At 33.7% G+C, this 16,026-nt stretch overlaps 3 protein-coding genes across 3 annotated transcripts in view; 2 read left to right on the top strand and 1 right to left on the bottom strand.

The window, feature by feature from the left end:
* LOC111406600 (probable 6-phosphogluconolactonase 4, chloroplastic) overlaps positions 1-368 on the top strand; it is a 3,175-nt gene extending 2,807 nt beyond the window's left edge. Inside the window, exons 4-5 of the mRNA XM_023035991.1 lie at positions 104-108; positions 310-368. Coding sequence (XP_022891759.1) covers positions 104-108; positions 310-368 — 64 coding nt within the window. The remainder of the gene's footprint in view (positions 1-103; positions 109-309) is intronic.
* LOC111405652 (dof zinc finger protein DOF2.5-like) lies at positions 366-1,962 on the bottom strand. The gene is made up of 2 exons (XM_023034630.1): positions 1,884-1,962; positions 366-1,424 (listed from the first exon to the last, which is right to left on the bottom strand). The coding sequence occupies exons 1-2, from the start codon at positions 1,905-1,907 to the stop codon at positions 783-785; spliced, it is 666 nt and encodes a 221-aa protein (XP_022890398.1). The 5' UTR covers positions 1,908-1,962; the 3' UTR covers positions 366-782.
* A 2,909-nt stretch (positions 1,963-4,871) lies between these two features.
* LOC111405651 (histone-lysine N-methyltransferase ATXR6-like) lies at positions 4,872-10,681 on the top strand. Its single transcript, XM_023034629.1, has 6 exons — positions 4,872-5,243; positions 5,945-6,025; positions 8,626-8,855; positions 9,263-9,363; positions 9,456-9,668; positions 10,345-10,681. The coding sequence occupies exons 1-6, from the start codon at positions 4,970-4,972 to the stop codon at positions 10,502-10,504; spliced, it is 1,059 nt and encodes a 352-aa protein (XP_022890397.1). The 5' UTR covers positions 4,872-4,969; the 3' UTR covers positions 10,505-10,681.
* The last annotated feature ends 5,345 nt before the right edge of the window (positions 10,682-16,026 follow it).

Below are 16,026 nucleotides of genomic sequence, written 5' to 3'. Positions count from 1 at the left end.
AATAAACATGTTAGGTGTTTACCATTAATCACGTCTAGTAAAACGTATTAAAAAAATTTAAATGAAACAAATTACAAATCTTTCTGTTGATCTTTCACTGCAGTTGGGGTAATTTTTTCTTATTTCGTACCGTCATTTTCAATCACGTATTCTCCAACAAAATATTATTCCAAAATGCATTTTGACAAAAAAATGGAGTTCAAACAGTCACTTAATATTGTCCAGTTTGTCTAGTCCATGCTTTTAAACATATAATTAGTGATTTTAAACACTCTTAGCTAAAAACTTTTAATATTTACTTGTGGCAAGATCTTAACAATGAAAAGAAACTGGGTGACATGAATCCAGTAACAATGACAGAGAAATAATGTATAAATTAAGCAAAACTCTGGATTCTGCACTCAAAAGTAAGATCAAATTTTACCACATAAATCAAACTTGAACTAAAGCAAAAGTTCAACAAGCATCATCCTCTAGCTAGGTTTAGACAACATTTTATCATTAGTGTTTTAAACAATCTACCAAAAAGAAAGCTTCTGGAATATATATACATGGATAGCATGTTTCGTACCTTGGATAGGACAAGACTACTGTCCAACCATGTCCAATTCAACTTACCAAACATGATCTGATATGGTTGGACAAATCAGGCTAAATAAAAGAAATCAATAATAACAAGAAACTGAAATTGGTTAAGATCTGCAGATTATTCACCATGATCCTCCACCCAGCATTTTGTTCCAGTATGGACCGTTGATGGATTCTCCTTGCCCTCTATCCTGCTAGAATTCGGACATCGAATCCTCAATAGGGAAAGGGAATTTAGGGTTTGTATTTTGAGAACTACCTCCCAGATTTCCATAACCATCTTCAAGCCCATCTGAGGAAAGATTAAGGCTTGGCAATCTGAGTCCATGCAGAGGAAATCCAGATGATGGATACAGTGTGTTAGAACCCGAACCCGAAACTGGCATGGACATAAGATTAGAACTGATCAATTCCCTGGATGTGAGAAATTCCATCACTGGATTGTAAGATGATAAGGAAGAAAAATTAGGGTTTGGGGAATTTAGGGTTTTACTGTCATCTCTGCAAGGTAAATCAACAAATCCAGGAACTCTATTGGTGAATGGATAAGTTAAATTCAGATTCTGTCCCTCGTGGTTTTGATCAGAAGGCTGAGATAAGCTTGGATCTGCAGGAAGCTTCTTTGATGATGACGACGACGGTTTCTTGGTCTTTCGTGAATTGCCACCCACCGGAATATTCCTTAAAATACCCCCTTCAGTCCAGTACCTTCTACAAGTCTTACAAAAGTGTCTTGGCTGAGACAAACTATAATTGTTGTAATAACAGAATTTTGTGTTAGAAGAATTGCATCTTGGACAATCTTTTTGTGGCCTAATTGGCTTTCTTTCAATTCCCTAAATAAATAGACAAGAAAACACCATCAATACTATGTGTGATCAAAACCAATAAATAATCACAGAAAAAAAGAAAGAAGATTCAAAAGCAGTAAAAAAACAAGTGAAGCAAAAGTAAGTGAATTCCTTTACTTTTGAAAACTTGAACAAAGCAATAAAAAACAACTTAAAATTAGCTTTTTTAGAAACCCTTTTCAGTACTGATGTTGAAAAAGTTAAAGAAAGAAAAAGTTGAGAACTTTTTTCTATCCATGTGAGTCTTGAATTCAAAGCAAAACTTTAGTAGTGGAGTCTGATCATCTGTTAGAAAAAGTTGCTTTTACATTTGTCGTCAATACGTGATTTTTCTTTTTCAGTTAATCAAAAGCAAAATTAAACTAAATTACTGAAGAAAATCCAAACCCTAGAAAGATGTGATCATGATATATATCATTGAAAAAAGGGTGTTTTTTCATTTACCTGTTGCCACTTAGCAGTATCCATAGCAGAAAAAAAAAAAGAAAGAGAAAAAGGTGAGGAGAGAGTGTGAAATAGAGGAAAATCACCCACTTTTGGTTAACTGGTCTTCAAGCAAGAAAGCAACCTGGGGGTTTTCTGTTTGGCTTGGCGGTTCCTTGTGTTGTTTTCTTTATCTGCATCCAGGGGGTTGGGGGTGATATAAGTGGTTCGTTATGTCCACTTGCCAACTTTTTAGTGGAATACTTAATGAAGATGTTCACCACCATATGTTTGAATATAGAATAATGCTATTTAGCACCATCGATAGTGATAGAACAAAAGTCTATATATTATTAAGTGATAATTTGAATTAAAGGTGAAATTATATATGGATAAGTATTGTACCACCACTAGTGGTGGTAAATAGCATTGTTCTTGAGCATAATAGCTTCGTGATTTTTTTTTTCAAGATTTGTTAATGAAGCTACTAATTATTTCTTGAACCTTGCTACATGTACACTATTGTGTACACTTTGTCAAGTGACATTATCTTATTGAACATTTTTAAATTTCAAATAGTTTTTTTTTTTTTCAATTGACACTAGACAACAATGCAAGTGTCAACTAAAGTATCAAAAATCAGTGTACAAATAGCAACGTTCTTATTTCTTTGCAATTTGTGGGTTGTAATTAACTTTATTTTATTACCCACACTTGTGTAAACGCCTAAATTTTGGTATGAAGTGTTACGCAAACTCAAAAGAGTAAATTCACTTTGACAGAAAAAACGTTGATAGATGATTTGACTGAATAAGTATTGACAAGATATGATTGGATGAAAAAGTTGACCGTGTTTTAGACAGTCCAATAATATGATGTCATGTGACATTATCTCAAAAATTATGTCAACCGTTATGTTATATTAGCATGATTTACTAAAAAATAGTTGAGATTAGTTGAAATTCAATCATCTTATTTAAATTATATAGTTAACGGACGAAAGAACTCGAAAATTATGAAGACTACAATAACTAAAAGAAGATCAAGGAACATAACTTACGATTTAATATGGTTGAGCTTGGTATCAATACTAATTCAATCATACTTCAAAGATTGAATTGATAACTTAGCTAACCAATGTTGTCTCATGTGATAACTTGAATATTAAAAAAATAATAAAAATAAACCAATTACAAAATTTTCTATTGGTCACTCAGTGCAGTTTGGTTAATTAACACGATCATTTTTCTTATTTAATATTGTTCATTATTTTCTAATCTGCTTTACTAACTATATATTTAGAAATGGCTAAAAACTCGTAACATTTACTCGTGGCAATATCTTAACAATGAGAAGAAACTGGGGAAGATAAATGCAGCAACAATGGTAGTGTTTCGCGCGGGATAGTCGCTAACAATTAAAAAGGGATCAAACGATCGTGTAAGGGACAAACCTCTTGAGACAAAGTTTCAAAAAGGGGTGTTTTTATTGGCGATGACTTTACAATTGGAAAATAAAAACAGAATGCCTCCAAGGGGCGCAAGCACACGAGTTACTGAAAAGAAGTATTTAAATCTAAACTAATAAATTGAAAGTTACATATTCTCTGTTTGAGAGTGTTTGATTCGGGGTCTTTTGCTCTATGTCTTTTCTTCCTTTTATACTCCCAGGATGATCTCTTCCTGATCAACCCAATCTCTTAAAAACTGCTTGATCGCTCTATAACTGCCCACTTTCTTCGTAGTGGCCAACTTGTTATGGAACTGCCTTCTCTAACTGCTGCCATTACTTTTTGTCGTTCAACCGTCTTCAATTAAATTCCTTGAATCGTGGAACGTGATAGGGCTATTCAATAACTGCTTCATTAATCGCACCTTTGGGTAACCATAACATCTTATATTTGCTAAGATCCTGAGCGACTCAAAGGTTTGGGCGATAACAGGGTCACATTTTTGGGTGACTGTATGGCAATCCATTCGCTTAAATCTTGGGCGACTTGTAACCTTGGGCGATGGTATTACAGCGTTTATGGGCTTTCCTATTTGGGCCTTTATCCTGTATTGCCTGATTGGCCCGTTCTTTGGGCTATCTGATTTTTGGGGATCCTCTAATTGGACTTCATTCCTTAGGCTATCCGATTTGGGCTGAACTTTTGTGTGTCAACAGGTAGAAAAAATAATGTACAAATTAAGTAAAACTCTTGGCATTAAATTTCGATATGTAATGAGATCAAATTACATATCTGACCCTAAAGGTTCCAACTAGAGAGATTTCAAAGCTATAGAACATGTAACGTTAAACTTCTGAATATAACATATATAGTTGAAAATGAATCTCAAATATTCCAGTTATATAGCAAAGGAACAACTCCTCTTATTATTATTATTATTTTTTTTTTCATAAATAGGATATTTTTCTTTTTCAATTTTCTTCATCTCAATTGAATAATTATTCGAATTTTATTGTAAGTTTTGCATAGATATCAATACACTGCCTTCATGTTTGTCATGCTGCATACCGTTACTTCTTGCAAATGTAACAAGGCAAGTCGGTCTTTGATTTCACGGTTGATACAAAGCTCTCTTATTAAGTTTGATAGTGATGAGAACTGTGAATCATTACATCAATTTTATTAGAAATAAATACAAATAATAATGGTGATATGTCAACTATAAGAATATTTGAATAAAATATTCTTAAAAAAAGGAAATTTCTTGACAATAGAATGAGAGAGCAAAAAATAAAAATAAAAATCAATATATAACTAAAAGAAAATTGAATGATGCGGTTTTATGAATGGCCAGAGGGTCGGCCCGGTAAGTGGATTTGGCAGGCGGCCCTAAACACTATAAACATATGGCTCGGACCGCACCAAGACTGAGCCCCAATGAACTGGGCCAACAGGTCCACTATCGACCGGGGGCCAGTTGACACGTGTTACTCACGTGACGGATTGGCGCTAAAATACCTCTTCCCGCGAAAACAAGTAACGCGCCAAAGCATTTTATTTTGCGGTGTTCTTTCACCTTCTCTCTACATAGATATACATATTTATTACACACAAGTAAGCACACTGTCTGATTCAGGACTCCCATTTCCCATTAACAATGGTTTCAACGATGGCCTTAAGGAAAAGAACCCTAGCTCCGAAGCCGATATCTGAGGAGCCCAAATCCAAAAAGAGATCCGAATCAAAGAAAGAGGAAGATTACTGCGATGCGTGCTGTGAGAATTGCGGGTCTGGTAACCGGGCTTCGGAGCTTCTGCTTTGCGATAAATGTGACCGTGGGTTTCACCTTTTTTGCCTAAGACCCATTCTTGTCGCTGTGCCCAAAGGTTCCTGGTTTTGCCCCTCTTGTTCCAAAGATTACAAACCTACCGGTAAGTTAATGGGTTTTCTTTAAATTATTTATTTATCTTTTATTTTGGAAAGAATTATATCTTATCTTCTGTTTGTTTTCTCTGAGTATTCTAATTCATATATTTATCTATTTATTCCTGAGTTAAGCTGCATCAAAGTAATGGGTAGTCAATGGTTCGTGATTTACTAATATTTCTTTAAATTTGATGATTGCATATAATAATTTTCCAAGAACTCCGCAAAATCTACGAATTGTTATATATATATTTTATCTTTAACGAGATTGAGTCAAAGGCAAGGTTTATGTAACGGAGATTACGATTTATTTTCGAAAATTCTCCAAGTTAGTGAATTTCGAATGCTTGATCTTAGCCATATGTTCTTAAGTCCGTGCTAGAATATTGTTAATGCCATAGGTTCTTAAGGAGCAATATCGGTAATATTTACTGATGCATTGAACTGTACATAAGGCCTATGTCTTAATGGGAGTGGATTTGATTTGGCTTTATCCTTATTTTAAGGATTCGGATTAGACTTTTTTTTAGAGCAATCGTCATGAACTGCTTAGTATCATATTATTTCGAAATAACTTGCGCATCTGCAACATTCCTTTTAACAATTAGTTTTATGAGGTCTCTATTTTATAAAATGTTTTATATATAAGAGCGTGAATAAATTTTTGTTTTTAACTCCCGAGTTGATCTTAATTGTTGATGTGCAGGCTTCCCTCTAGTACAAACCAAAATTGTTGATTTTTTCCGCATTAAGAGGTCTTCATCATCGGCAGAAAAGCTCAATCCAGGTAACAGACATCTTAGTGTTCTATTATGGTTGTTTGTCTCCTGTTAACTAATTGTGTATACTTTATGGTGGTATATGATCTCAAACAAACAACAAGATAAAAACTGATATGATAGAGGAATATGTATTTTATTCAATTGACTAATATGAAAAAAGCAAATATATTAGCTGTGCATATATAATTATTCTATATTATAGTAATACAAAACTTGTGAAAAAGTCTAGTATTTATAGGTGGCATGCCAAACGACAGAAATACCACAAATATGGAAACAAGATAAGAAATCACGTGGAATAAAAGAAAAAAAATTTCTTAAAAATCCAACCTAATCTGGATAAAAAAACTCAACAATCTCCATCTCGACATAAATTTCGATGCAACAAACAAAACTCCAAAATTTCTCCACTAAGAAAAATAAATTCAACTACAACAAAAAATTCGAACTCTTCAACAAGAATCAAACTAAAATACTCCTCTTCCATGGTATCCAACACGTATACATGAACGCAAAACTAGGTTCCCTAAAATTTACAAAGAATTAGAAATTACCAAACAGTGTTGAAGCATGCTCTATAATAGAATCAACCCCTAATGCTTCCATAGAAGGTCTATGGCTAGTCTCAGCACATTTAAAAACGCTAAAAGTATATGCAACGAAATTAGCATTCATGTACCTATCTTTAATGGATTTATCCTTAGCAGTTGAATACAATAGAGCTGCATGTAGTTGTGGCAAAGTAGAATTACCTTTATCCTCCAAACTCGATTAAGTAGTGTTCTTCAATAAGGATTCCGAACTAAATTTAATGGTACGTTACCAAACTGAATCTCCACTACGATACAAAATATGTGTTGACTTTTCTTCACAAATTCTGTCCGACCTTGCAAATTGTATAATTGGGACCTTTTTCACCCTCCAATACAACACAAACACCCTTTCAAACCCTCAAGACTCTACTTCCTCCAGAGAACGTATGCCCTTTTGAATAAAGACTACTCAACGAAATGAGATCCTTCTTCAAGTTTAGAATATTTCAAACATGATCAATTGTTTTACATGTTCCCATCCACCAGTTTCAATCAGACTCTATCAATACTAGCTATTCGGCAAACCTCGTTATTACTCATGACAACGATATCTTGCGTCATTGTTTCATATGTTTCAGACAAATCTCAACACATAGAATGCACAAACTGTATCCAAAATCCACTTCTCGTCAGGTTTGAATTCCATGTTGAAAATCGTCAAAACATCTCCATCACTTGTTGGTCTCGTCTAAAGTATTTGATTGCTTTTCATGATTTGCGGTTAAATTACCTTTATTCTGCAATTTTTTGCAATACTTTTAATGTGTCCTTTCTTTTTGTAATAATGACAGACCTAATTACTAAAATTTGACATCGATTTACTCATTCTCTGATCACCATGAACTGCAAGACCTTTGCCTGAAATATAATTAGATGCTCTATTTCCTCTTTTAGAAATAAGGTATCAATTATCATACGTATCTTCAATGGTGAGAGTATCACAACTATACAAGATTGTGTCTCTAAACTAAGTAAACGAAGCAGGTAGTGAACGCACAAAAGGATTAAGGTCAATTCTTCTTCATCATACTTTACCTGTAAAGTCTCAAAATCAGCGATGGTCTCCTTAAACACAGTCAGATAATTTTCCTAAGATCCATCTCTTGCCATGCAATGAGAACACAACCTGTGCTCCACAATGTATTTTGCTTGTCAGATTTTTTGCCATGCACAATTGCTCAAACTTCAACCACAATGCAGCCGTCGTTTTCTTCTTCAAAATATACTGAAGAATATTATTAGAGAGATGAAGATAGATCTATGAAAGTGCCTTTTGATCCTCCATCGTCCAAGTTGTGGATATTTTATTAAATCTCAACAATGCATCATCCAAATATATCTACTTGAGTACAACTCACATCTACACTTGCCATAAAGAGAATCTTGCATTGCCATTTTAAGAGCCGAATTTCATAACTTTATGGCTGTCATTAATAACAAAAACCTCAAATAAATCACAGCTTATAGCTATGATACCACTTGTTAGGCAATAAAATGGATCGAGGTAATATATATGACACGATATGACGTATATGATCGCAAACAAACAAGATAAAAGACAAATAATTAATTGGTAAAGGAACGAAGTATTTTATTTAATTTACTAATATGAAGTAAATAAATACAATAACTGTGCTTAACATTATTCTATAGTTCAGTAATACAAATTTTGTGAAAAAGTTTAGTATTTATAGGGGTGCATGCCAAATTCTAGAAATACCACAAAGATGGAAACAAGATAAAAAAAAAAAAAAACAAGATAAAAAATCACGTGAAATAAAGAAAAAAGTATTTTCTCAAAAATCCAACCTAATTTGGTTAAAAAAAACCGACATATGGTTTGTTCGGTAAGGCATACTTTAGAGTACTGGATAGTTATAAAGTAGAAAAAGAAGTTCAAATCCTTTTTTACTGTACAATACGATCATGTCGTACTGTGAACCGAACATGCTTTTCTAGTTTTCGACTGGTGGAGCACCTAAGATCCTTTTGTTGTTTGTTCACCTTCTTAGATAGCCAAAAGAAACGTAGGCGAAATTCTGGCTTGGTGATGTCAAAAAAGAGTAGGAAGTTGTTGCCATACAATCCCAGTGAAGATTATATCAGAAGGTTGGAACAAATGGCATCACTTGCTACAGTGTTAACAGCAACTGAGACACAGTTTGTTAACAAGCTCACTTATGTCCCTGGGATGGCCCCGAGGTCAGCTAATTGTGCTTCACTTGAGAGAGAAGGAATGCAGGTATATTAAACTCCAAAATTTTGAGCATGTTATCCCAAGTAAAATTAGTGATCAGGACTGTTGTTATGCTACAAATCCTACTATAGTGAAGATTGGATATAGCGATTTGCAAAAACCTTTTATATATGTTGATTGTGTTTTGTCATGTAATTGGATGGCTGAAAAGACCCCTGTTAACCCGTAAAGAAAAACCTTAGCAAACTGTTGCAGATCAGCTGAATATAGCATATTTCTTGAAAGATATGTCGAAATATAATTTTTTTTTTACACTTGAAAGTGCAACATCATATCCAAGTCTCATAAAGAGCATTATCTTTTATTCACTTATTTTGCTGATTGATTATCAATGACTGTGCGATTGCCAATTGACAACATGTTAAAACATTGCTTAAAACCTGGATCCATAGGTTTTATCAAAAGAAGATGCAGAAACCTTGCGTCTGTGCAAGAATATGATGGAACGAGGAGAATGGCCGCCGCTCATGGTTGTATTTGATCCCCTAGAAGGGTGAGTACCAATATATTCAATTGTTTCCTGACAAGAAATTGTATTACCATTACCTGGTATACTTGTTGTAATTTCTTATTCAATTTCAACAGATTCACTGTGGAAGCAGATAAATATATAAGAGATTTAACGATAATTACAGAATATGTTGGAGATGTTGATTACCTAAGGAATCGTGAAAATGATGATGGAGACAGCATGATGACTCTCCTCTCTGCTGCTGATCCTTCAAAAAGTCTAGTCATCTGCCCAGATAAACGCAGTAATATTGCTCGCTTCATTAATGGCATCAACAATCATACATCGTATGTCAATCCTCTTATAACACTTGTTTTCTGCCTTATTATTATATCTAAAACTTTCGGGTTTATAGTCACTGGCAAAATATACAAAATCATGTCGTGTGAAAGATCGTTAATCCGAATTCATATCATGCAAGTCCTCATCTGTGTTACATTAAGCTTGTAAGTTCTGACAATTGACTAACCATTTTGGAGCTAATAGTTGGTTATGGATAGATCATTAGTCATCGACGAATTTTACTCAATTTTTGGAAGGGAAGGGAAATTGCAAATCTCACATCTTAGAATCTTAATATCAAATCAGGTAATTGGACTGTGTAGACTATGGAGCCTAGTTATACTATATGCTTATTCTCTCGACTGTGGATCAACCTAGTATTTGGCATTCCCGTGTATATAAATGATTGCTCAGGGGACTTTTAGAGTCGTACATATAGAAGGCCTAAAATTATCATTGTCATCGTCTTTGTTTTTCATAGTAAAATTTTGCATCGGTGAGCTCTCACATTAATGGTAACTACTATAAATCTGTGCGTACTTTGCTTGTTTTCTGTTTATATTTGCTCGAGTTTACTATGAACTATAAAGGCTTAATCCATAAATCAGGACTCACTATTTCTTCAAAAGTGAATAATGTCAAAAAGGGATTTTCCCTGATGATAAATTTCTTCTGGTGCAGGGATGGGAAAAAGAAGCAGAACGTAAAATGTGTGAGATTCAATGTCAATGGTGAGTGTCGTGTGCTGTTGATAGCAAGCAGAGACATTCGAAAGGGAGAGAGATTGTATTACGACTACAATGGGTATGAGAACGAATATCCAACCGAGCATTTTGTCTGATCACATAGGATTCCATCTCAAGTTGAATTAACAAAAAATTTTGAGACCTGCTAACATGCAAATCTATTTTTGATCACACCCATCTAATTTAGTAGAAAAACTGAAAGTCTCTTGGACCACGTTTAATTTTGTCATCAAGTAACGAATGAACTTTCATCGAGTTTAATAACTATGTCTACGTTAGACTGCTAAATTAAACAAAATATCAACATAGCTAATGGGAAATATGATGTGGCCTAAAAATATTTGAACTGATTAGTTTTGTGTCTAAGTTGACAAAAGCATGCATAGGTGAAAATTTTGAGCTTAATTCATAACTTATTTAGAACTAAAATGAGGTTTCGTCGTCGAATAAGTGCTAAAATTACTGTTCTCGACTCTTAGTGATGTTTCTGTTAATTATGTAGTAGCATTGGAGCCCAAACTAAGCTAAAAAAGAATGTAGGTACCATTTGTGCCACAACCACATCTTTATCAGTTCTCAGCCCAATAATAAGAAATTTCCTCCATCACAAAAATGTTTGTTTACAATCGTCAGAATTCTCTAATGACATTTGATATGAAAGATCAGATGATCCTTATGTCGAAATTCTATCTAATATTTAACACAGTTATAATACGATGCCCAAATTCGTAACGACTACTATTAGGAGCACAAGGCAGAAGAGGGTTTTAACTTGTGCCTATGATGAAAAATAGGGCCACCCTAAGCCTTTGCTCAATTGGAATTCATAAGGGGCCGTTCTCTTCGTGTTTGAGTTTTTAGTCTTGAGTTTTGAATTTATTTTGAGTTTTGTGTTTTGAGTGTCCGTTTTGAAATTGTTGAAAACACGTTCTTTTTGTCATTTTTGAAAAACATTCCTTAAAACATGAAAATTGAAAATGTGTTTACTTCTAAAATTGCAATTGCCGTCTTCAACTTCACAGACCCACTGCCACCCAACTTCCGATCACCATGGCCTCCAAAATTTTTCACCAACACCATCTCCTATCAATTCCCACCAATCCTACACAAACAACCCTAAATGACAGCAAAATCAAGCCAATTCCCGTCCAAAAATAGTCACTCATGCACGGTTTTCTACCAAATTGACCAGCCCAGTTGATGTCCATGTTAATTACACCCCACAAGTTGATCAAGCTCAGCAAGATGCGTCCATACATGGTATTATAACAAACAACACAGAAAATCGAAATCTATAGCAGAAATTCGAAGCAACACACTCGCGGCCGACAAATGGATTTGAAACAGTGAACACGCTGAGGTCGGCACCGACGCATCCATAGTTGGTTGTAGTGTTCGATCATCCATCGCCGGCGTCCAGAAGAGAGAGAAGGCAGAGAGGGTCAGACGGGATTGGATGAAAGAGAAGGAAGATTTGGTTTTGTGTCCAGCTGGGCGTTTCCCGTGTTTTCCAATTTTTGTGGGTTTTGTGCGGAAAACGACTAAAATGTCGTTTTGTGTTTTCAGTACAATTTTTTTTTCTCGAAAAAACGTTTTTGAAAACAGGAAAGAGAACGTATTTTCGTTGTTTTGAAAAATCGAAAACAGAAAATGGATTGAAAACGGCAAAAAGAACAGACCCTAATATTTTCCGGTGGTCTAATTTAGGCCTTATTCATAATCAACACTCTAACTGGAATTCACTCAAACAAACACACACACAGGACAAACATTAGGTTTGGAATAGTGTTATTTAGCACCACTGGTACTATAACACAATTCTAAATATAACACTTATGCCTCTTATTTAAAACTACATAGAAATGATGTTACTAAAGAACTTGTATGTTTGGATCAAATACATCATCCCGATGATTGTCTCATTTTTTATGCTACGCACAACATTATTCTTTGACAAGTTGGACCAATTTGGGATGTTGATAGGTCTATAAGGCCAGTCTCTTCATTTTTTAAACGAATGATGTTACTTGTCTTTACTGGGGATAATCTTCATGTGACTCGACAATAATGAGTCATTAAATGATAAGACCAATTAAATGCATATATATTACATTCATTTTATCGACCTTATCATTTAATGTTACATTATATATAAATCATCTTTAATAGAGAGATAATATTTAACATGTCAAACGGGCCGAGAGGCTCATCGGCTCGGTCGCTTGGCTTGTTAAAACTCGGCTCGTGGAAGACGAGTCTGAGCTGAGCAGGGGGCTCAATCCCATGAGCCTGCTTGGCTCGTCGAGCTCACGAGCTAAGCCCAAATATGAAAATTTACAAAAAAAAATGTGCAATTTACCAAAAAATAAAAAAAAATCACGAGTTAGCAAGTGGCTCGTGGGCTCTGCTCGGCTCGGCCCACAAGCTCATGGGTTAAAGGTTATCCCTAATAATATTGTTATTTCAACTTCGCTATCCTTTGTATCGTAAGTCCTTCTCTTGCATCATATTCAATGGCATTGAACTCAAAAAGATAAACGGACAAACACAGTACATAGAAGTTAAAAAAAAAAAAAAAGCATAACTCGAGGGTTGCCTAGTGCACGTCCGACGGGTAGCAGCTGCTGATTTTTTTGTCATAAAAAAAAAAATAATAAATAATGTCATTGCATTTCGAGGACTAAACTATTTTGTATTTTAGATATTGTAAATCCAATGCAATCATCAAAGTTTCCACGAAAGACGTCTAAAGTAATTGGAGATGTCTTACACGACTTTGAGAGAGCATTTTAAAAAATGATGAAAGAAGTGAACAACTTAGGCTGTGTTTGATTGCTCTACTTTTTCCATGGAGGATTTCATTTTCCAACTTTTAATTGTTTGATTGTCCAAAATTTTTCCTAGAATTACAATTCCAACTTATTTTTCATGAAATCAAGGAATTCGAATTCGAATTCTCGGTTATTGTAGCAATTTTTTTTTTTTTTTTTTTTTTGTTTTTTTTTGCAATGGAAACAAATTCTAAGAATTATTGTAAAAAAATATTTCCTTTTGATTGACAATTTTCATGTAAAACAAAGCCGAACGAACACCAAAAGATAGATGATTTTCTTTAATTTTTTTTTATTTTTTATTTTTTGACAATGAAAACAAATTTTATCCCAAATACCAGTAAATTTTATCCCTTTAATTGACAATTTACATGTAAAACAAAGTCAAACGAATACCAAAAAACACTTTTATTTCAATATTTTTCACGTGAAAAATTATACCAATCAAACAAATAATTTACAATTTCCAGGAAAATAATTTCTAAGCAATTCAATTTCTTGAAATTTCTTTTTTTTTTTTCATCCAAATTCCATCTTTGCAATCAAACGGGTCCTTAGTGTGAGAGTTTCTAAAATCTGTTCTGGCAACTATAGTAAAATCAAGCAATTGTTTGACATCTATTAAATCAAAATTCTTTTTTTTTTTTTTGGCTCAAACATATTTTCAATATAACATTTACACAATAAAATATTTTACATGTAAACTCAATTTTTTCATACTTTTCAATCAAATATTTTCTGAAAAAATCATTATTCTAAAATCCGTTTTCTCCAAAATGGAAAAAATGCACTTTAATGGATGTCAAACAGAGGCTAAGTATCTTTTTGTTTGAATAGTATTGTTGTTTTACTTTTAATTTTTTTAAAATATATTGTTGTGTCCTAATTGATATTACTCTTTAATGCGGTACATGATAAAGAAGATTACATGAAATTATTTGTATAATTTTGAGTGAAAAAGGCCCGACAATCAAAACTAACTAAGGGACTACAACGTTTTTCTATAAAATTATATCGTTTAAACATCAAAGGATGTGTATTTTTTTTTATTTTTTTAATGATTTTATTTTGATTAATAAATTCGAAATTGAAATATATTTGTTGCAGATTGATCATGAAAATTAGGGCTTTTAATTTTCGTCATTATTATTATATCTTACTCTAAATAAGGGTTGGAAGAAAATCAATTTTTGATAGTGAGAAATTCTCTCTACTTTCTTTCTTGACATTCGTTAGCAAATCAACAAGTTTGAATTTTCAAATATAATTTTTTTCGTATTAATTTCTGCTACGTTACCTTGGGAGGCATGGGTTGGATTGAGTCAGTTTTTTATCCAATCCAATCCCAACCCAACATGATCAGATTAATTTAAAATCAAACTAACCCAGCCCAGGACAATCAAGTTTAGGGTGGGTCGCGTTGAGTTGGTCAGTTTGGACATTAAAAATATAAAAATATGCTTGATAATAAAAACTTATCAACCACAACACTTTGATCATGAACAATAACTTGTAATCATACACGAAAGAAAATACATACATTATACAAATTATCATCTCGCTTAAAAAAAAAAAAAATCCTTGAAACTTACATTTGCAAAATATAAATAAATAATCAACTTAAAATTTAAAGTTAAGAGTTCCAAAAGGGATAAAGGTCGACAATTAGCTTCAAGTCTAGATGCAAATAGAGTTGGGACGTTCGACGGGCTTCAACGAGAGGACTAGAGAGGAGGAAGCACGAGAGAAATGATAAAAATTTGTAAACTAGGGTCATGAGGTTTTAACTTCTTAATTTTTACATTTGTTTTTCAATTTTTTAAGTAGTGGGCTGGATTGTGCAGGTTTTAACGATTTTGGTGGATTTACCCATAATCCAACTCAACCTAACCCAATTTCTTTTAAAAAAATCAAACCCAACAGAATTTTAAGAAAAAATCAAAAAAATTGGTCAGTTTGATTTGGATTAATCGGTTTTTGTGGGTTGGTTTAGTTTTTGCCCACCCCTAATGTCACCCTTAGAAATATAAGCAATGCTATCAGTATTAATTTTTGCTCAAAGTTCGATCAAGAGAGTTACAAGAACAACGTAATCACAAGTCATTTTAGTTATAACATATACAAAATCATACTCTAATTTTTTAATAGGATTTTGGATAGAAATATGTTTCCTTTCATGGTAGTTAAAGGTTGTTTCGTCATTTCTAGTCTCGTAGAGGCAACACGGGACCTTTTCATTTTTTAATCAGAATTTATATCGGAAAATTTGTCTAACCTTAAAAGTCGACTTAATTGACAAATTCAATACTACTGCTCCATATAATCATATGTTCAGTTAAAGAGGTGTAGAGCCAACCGTCCCCTATATGTTGCGCTTCATATAAAGTTTGACACCATACGACATGACTTTGTTATAGTTACGTGCGGAACTAGATAAATTTGTTGGATTAATTTTGTGAATAGTGACGCTGAAATAAGTATAATGATGGTGACAAAGCCGAGACAAGAGTTGGACTCTTTGTCCTTAAGTCGAATTTGCCCCGCAACGGTGCCTACGGATTTCGGCAATCGACTCCCAAGATACAACGGCTACACTTGTGTTTGTAGCACTCCAAAACACAAGTACAACGAACCAATTTAGGCTTATGTACTCCAAGGATGAAATGAAAGAAAATCAAAATAAACGAAATGATTTTGATTTTGGATAGAAGAGAGGATGAGAAACGTTTTGCATATCAAACTGTGAGGAATAGGACACCCAAAGGGTCCTATTTATAGACCATGAA

This window comes from Olea europaea, chromosome 12, assembly GCF_002742605.1.
Source record: "Olea europaea var. sylvestris chromosome 12, O_europaea_v1, whole genome shotgun sequence".
NCBI classification, from domain to species: Eukaryota; Viridiplantae; Streptophyta; class Magnoliopsida; order Lamiales; family Oleaceae; genus Olea; species Olea europaea.
The sequence above is the reverse complement of the archived record's forward strand: the minus strand, read 5'-3'. Positions and strand labels throughout refer to the sequence as shown.